Below are 5,424 nucleotides of genomic sequence, written 5' to 3'. Positions count from 1 at the left end.
ACCAATTATTGTTCAAATGATGAATGTCATTTATGCTCTGTCGGTGATGGAGCATCTTTAACAAAACAATTACTTTTTATTATAAATGGTAGAAAATGACGGTAGTTAAAGAATTGAAAGTGTCTGGCTGTCTATCTTTTGTCGATTTTCGGAATTTCGCAGACAAATGACTTGGACATGAAATCTTGGACATTGTATAATATATTGTATTTCCTTTCACATCTGATGTTACATCAACATTTCTGTCCTAATGTAAAATTGGGAAATCTGTAACTAATATAAGTGAGCAATAATTTAATAGGTATCGTTTTGAAAGAAAAACAATCCAAAACTAGTATAAAATCATCATCTCTGTTGCGGGTAACTCCCCTTCACATTTCATCTCATTTAGTCTTTCGGATAGAAAATGATTACAATTACATAAGATAATTTAATTTTTGTGGTTGTAATTGTTAGAAATAGAACAGAATATGTAGAAAAATAGGTCATTAATAAAATATTTATTTTTTTATTGAGATGGTCGAGGACTGGTCCCTTCTTACACAATTTCCACCATTTTTGACAGTGGTCTTTGACTCGCTGTCATAAACAAACCAACACGTAAACTTAATTTTTATTTTGTTTAAAATATTCTCTATAAGTTTTTCATCAGTTAAAATAACACAAAATTCTCCCATTACTTACTAATTTAATATTTACAGCCGAAATCCGTTTTTTTTGCTCGAGCACTTGTCACGGGAGTCTAGTATGTATACAATGTATATAGTTTGCATGGTTATCGCCTTAATATCGTGACCTCCATTTAACCATTGGTATATACGTTAAAAGTTACCAAAGAAGTAAAATGGTTACTACATAGTAACAATTTCCCGTCAGCTTCTGGGGGGCTTCGCCCCCCATACCCCCTACCGGGGCTTCGCCCCTGGACCCTGAGCAGGGGGCGACACCCCCCCAGGCATGCAGGCATATCCAAACCTAGCTACGCCGCTGACAATTACATAAGATAAGATAATTATCAAAATTTATTTATATATATTAAATCACTGTAAGTTTATTATGCATCTTATACAATTATGTGATTGGTTATGAGATATTTACATTTTAGCATGTTGTGACTTTTATATGGAATAAAAAAAGAAAAAAAAATAAAAAAATGACGGTATGTAAAAAGTGTGGATTATTTGAATTTATGGTTTTTCCAAATCATTGAAATCAAACAGTTTTAATACAGGTCCTTCGGTCCGACTAAAAACTTATAAATATGAAGCGAAATGCAATGCGTGTACACAATCAAGAGTCTACTGTTATGGTCAGTTAAATAGGTCGACGAATTCATTGCTTATTGACAGAACAAATTTTACTCAATTGACCAAATAGATAAATATATGTTCATTTCCGTAAACTCCGATCATTCGGTACGGAGTAGATAATGAACGTCGAATTTAAATTAGACTGCTGTCCAAAAACACTTATTTGAACAACAATTGTTAAAGATATCCCGAAATTCATGCTCAAATTCAAAAGGTATTGTCAATAAGACTTTTTATTTAAGTTTTCTAAATTTCATATTATTTCTAAGTACTAAGTACTTACATCTCGTTATATAGAAAATCCAATGTTTTAATTTCAGTCAATGCCATACATGTCAGACACGGTAACATCACACCATAATTGCAATTTTAAAATTCAATAATGAATTTCATTTCATCGTTAATATCAATCGCTCTGACTTTGTCATGTACGTTTTGGCCAAAGGCAGTGTTCAGAGTGTTAACACACATGCCTTGTCCACTTCACGCGAGGCAGCACGTCCTAATTATCACAGTACCGAGGAAACAATGACACGTTTATCAGACACAATGCTTGGTGTTATGATTGTTTTAATTTGTAATTATCACAAAATACAACAAAGAAAAAAGCATGGAAAACCGTCTCTCGACTTACATCGGAATTGAACCCAATTGAAATTTTAACAATAAGGAAATTTTAACTTCTGTCTCTTAAAAGCTTTTTTTTACCTACTTTCCTTGTCGAAAGAAGATGATCCAAATCAAAATACAAATGTTTCAGGCTTAACAAGCGCAATTAATAATACATTTTGTACGATTGTTCAACATGCATCATTCTTTCTGAATCCAGTGTTTGAGTCCAATAATTTTCATTTTTAAAATTTACAAATAGATATTGTCGTAAAATACACGTTTACTTAATTACCAGAAACAACTGTATAACAATGAAATGTCCCGTGGTTGCAGTAACCATGGATATTTAAAACAAAGACATTTGTTCTATACATTATCGGAATGGATTACCAAATGTCAACCGCGAATATTTCCACCCAAGTAATATTTTGAAAAGCTCCAAACCACGAAGCAAATTTCACTAATAACATTTCTTGTTAGACAGTATGTTACGGAATATATAACGGTAATCAGCGGTTCTGAATCACAAATGATTAAAGTCTATTAATGTCACTTATCAAAAAGTGTTTCGTCAAAGTATTCCATACCCTAATTTAAAGAAGATGTCGTAAATGTTTCGATCTAACACTAAACAGTTATGCAATGTCAAATCATAATCAACATCCTCAATATTAATATTCTAGGAGTTACTATCGCTGTCATTATAACGATAATGATAGTAACTTCTGGAATATTGAGGACGGAAAATTAATTAATGCATTAGACAATGGCTAAGATCGATGTTCCAAATAAACAAAAAGAACAGTTAATTATTCAATCAATAATAATTTATTTAATGTGTATATTTCAATAAACAATACTAATAGTTCACATTTAACAGCACATGCATATATAACCTAGTATCCGATAATACAAATAAAACTAAGATCATCCCCGGACTGATTTCTATCTATTAAACAAGGAAATCCATCACAATTTAGGAGTCGGAATTCAGCAAATAGTCAATTTACATATTGATCACGAGATGGTGTTATTCTCGGAGGACAAGCCGCCTTTCGTTACGGTGTCATTATGAGATGCCTTTCCTCCCATGATGTCGGAGATTGACCAGATTCGAGACTTTGGAAGGGCGGGACTTGTGCTCGGAGAAATACTCGTTTTCGACAGATCAGCGTTCTCTTTATCAGAGTCATCATTGCTGGATGGTGAAGAAGATACATCTCCTGGTTTCATTTGATAATGTCCAAATTCTTGTGTGCTGGTCATCGATGAATATTCATGAGGAGTGTGAGGATGACCAGATGGGTAGTAGTGACTGTTCTGGTATACATTAGGGACGTGTCCGGACATCATCGTTGGGCTAGAGGGGACGTTCGTCTCATGATGTTTGGCTTGCGTAAAGGTAGCGAATCCGGGTAGGGTTCCGGTTCCGGTGTTGACGGGTTGAAAGGTCATTGCGGTGGGTGTCATACGATTCTGGGATATCTCAGGAACTGAAAGTAAACATGAAAGCATTTAGTATAATTTTGTCAAAATTGCCTGCTTGTTTTGTTACAACGAGATGCAAATCAATGACTAGGATAATTGTCTAGGCCTCGAGATCAGCATACATCCTGTACACGATATTTTTCTTTTTTGGAAGCGTTTTTTTTCCATTTGATTGAAGAAGCAATTGTAAAACATGTTACGTTTTTTTTTTACTTTTTAAGATTCTTACCTTGTCCGAGTCTTTGAGCAATCTCGTCCCTCGATTCCTGGTCATCACTAGTTCGTTCTTCCTCGTCACTGGACATAGTCGAATTGTCCAAACTGTTGTCAAGTGACCAGTCACCTTTCGTCTCTTTCTTCAGCCTCCTCCTTGCGTTGGCAAACCACGTGGATACTTGGGTCAATGTCATTTTAGTGACTATGGCCAACATGATTTTCTCTGCCTTCGTAGGGTAGGGATTTTTCTTGTGTTCTACGAGCCATGCTTTCAGGGCACTGGTAGTTTCTCGGGTGGCATTTTTACGGCGAGCTCCACTTATGTCAAACATAGCCGGGTACCTGGATGCAACAAAACATTAGATAATTAAATATCAGTAGTTAAAATATATATGGTTCATTAGAGCATTTTCACTGTGCATGTCACCTTGTTCCAGTTACAGAAATGCCAAACATATTGAAATTTTAAAGCAACACGATAGGAAATAGTGATTGTTTCGACAAATTTTCCTATATAAATACGAATACATTCCGCGATATACTTTTTATATAAAAAATACTTACATATAGTTGTACATCTGAGAGCGGAGCACGTTCTCCATCTGCGGGACACCTGTACTGGCCGGAAATGGAGAGGGATATCCGGAAGTAGAAAACATGGACGGGTCCCAACGACCACCATGAGCCTGAAGTTATTAGAAAGTATAGTTTTAAAAAGTATTAAACGGATTATGTTATTGCAATAAAACACTATTAAAGAATCCTAACTATTTTAGTTTTACATTGAATTGAATTGAATTGAATCACTGTTAATGATAGGAAAAAACGGACGTAGTTGAAATGATTTTATGGTGATAATAAGTTTGAAAATTAATGTTGTAAAAAAAATTGGTCAAATAACAATTCGATAATCTCCATTTTTAATTAAGATGGCGTAATTACTAATGATAGTATCATAATACACGGATTGCTTACCAGTGGGTTAGTAACTGGGGACGCAGCATCCAAACTATAATGGGGAGGATAAATCCCGGGGTAGGGAGTCTGTGGGGAGGGGCTAGACATGTGTGGGAGTCCCGTGGGGTCACGGGGTATGGCTGGCATCGCTGTCTGGTCCCGGGACTCAAGATTCTGGTAACATCGGCAGTAGATTCTGCCGGAGTAAGGATCCGATGATGTGGGGCAAAGAGGCTCAGCGCACACCTAGGACACACAGAGAATATAGTATAATAAATATGTATAAATATCATAAAAAAATAATGCTCTCTCTCGCAAGTTCATGTGTTTCAAAATCATTTTCTTTACTTTTTTCTTTTAAATCAAGCGAGGTGTAGACATATATTTATGAAATTAATTATACAAGAGACGGAGATGTTTAAATGGTTTTTATCTTTTACACTAATGAAAAAATCTAAATAATTCTGTCGATAATTATATACTTTCACTAAATGATAACTTACCATGTGCTCTTGTCTAGGCGCAGGTGAAATCAAATGGGGACTTTCTTTTCCCAAAGACATGGTTGTAATAATATCCACAGTATAATCCAAGGAAATATTCACATAAAACTATTTAAATATCCAGTGAAACTGGGACCACAAACTTATCTTCACACTTGGCTTGTTGTAGGACACTCTATCGTTGACATGAATTGTTTTGTCAAATTTCGGCGCTGATCTGTATTTATAGCTAAACCGACACGGTAAATTAACTCGCACGCGCTCTCTAGGCAACACTCGGATTCGTTTCAGTATCCGCGTTTTCTGATTGGTTGATTTCGAGAATCCATGATGAAGCG

General features: G+C 35.3%; 1 protein-coding gene across 1 annotated transcript; it reads right to left on the bottom strand.

Annotated features, from left to right (window-relative positions):
- Positions 1-2,805: 2,805 nt before the first annotated feature.
- LOC138316989 (homeobox protein araucan-like) lies at positions 2,806-5,182 on the bottom strand. Its single transcript, XM_069258623.1, has 5 exons — positions 5,087-5,182; positions 4,602-4,829; positions 4,191-4,312; positions 3,640-3,968; positions 2,806-3,415 (listed from the first exon to the last, which is right to left on the bottom strand). The coding sequence occupies exons 1-5, from the start codon at positions 5,144-5,146 to the stop codon at positions 2,940-2,942; spliced, it is 1,215 nt and encodes a 404-aa protein (XP_069114724.1). The 5' UTR covers positions 5,147-5,182; the 3' UTR covers positions 2,806-2,939.
- Positions 5,183-5,424: the final 242 nt, after the last annotated feature.

Source organism: Argopecten irradians, chromosome 2, assembly GCF_041381155.1.
Source record: "Argopecten irradians isolate NY chromosome 2, Ai_NY, whole genome shotgun sequence".
NCBI classification, from domain to species: Eukaryota; Metazoa; Mollusca; class Bivalvia; order Pectinida; family Pectinidae; genus Argopecten; species Argopecten irradians.
The sequence above is the reverse complement of the archived record's forward strand: the minus strand, read 5'-3'. Positions and strand labels throughout refer to the sequence as shown.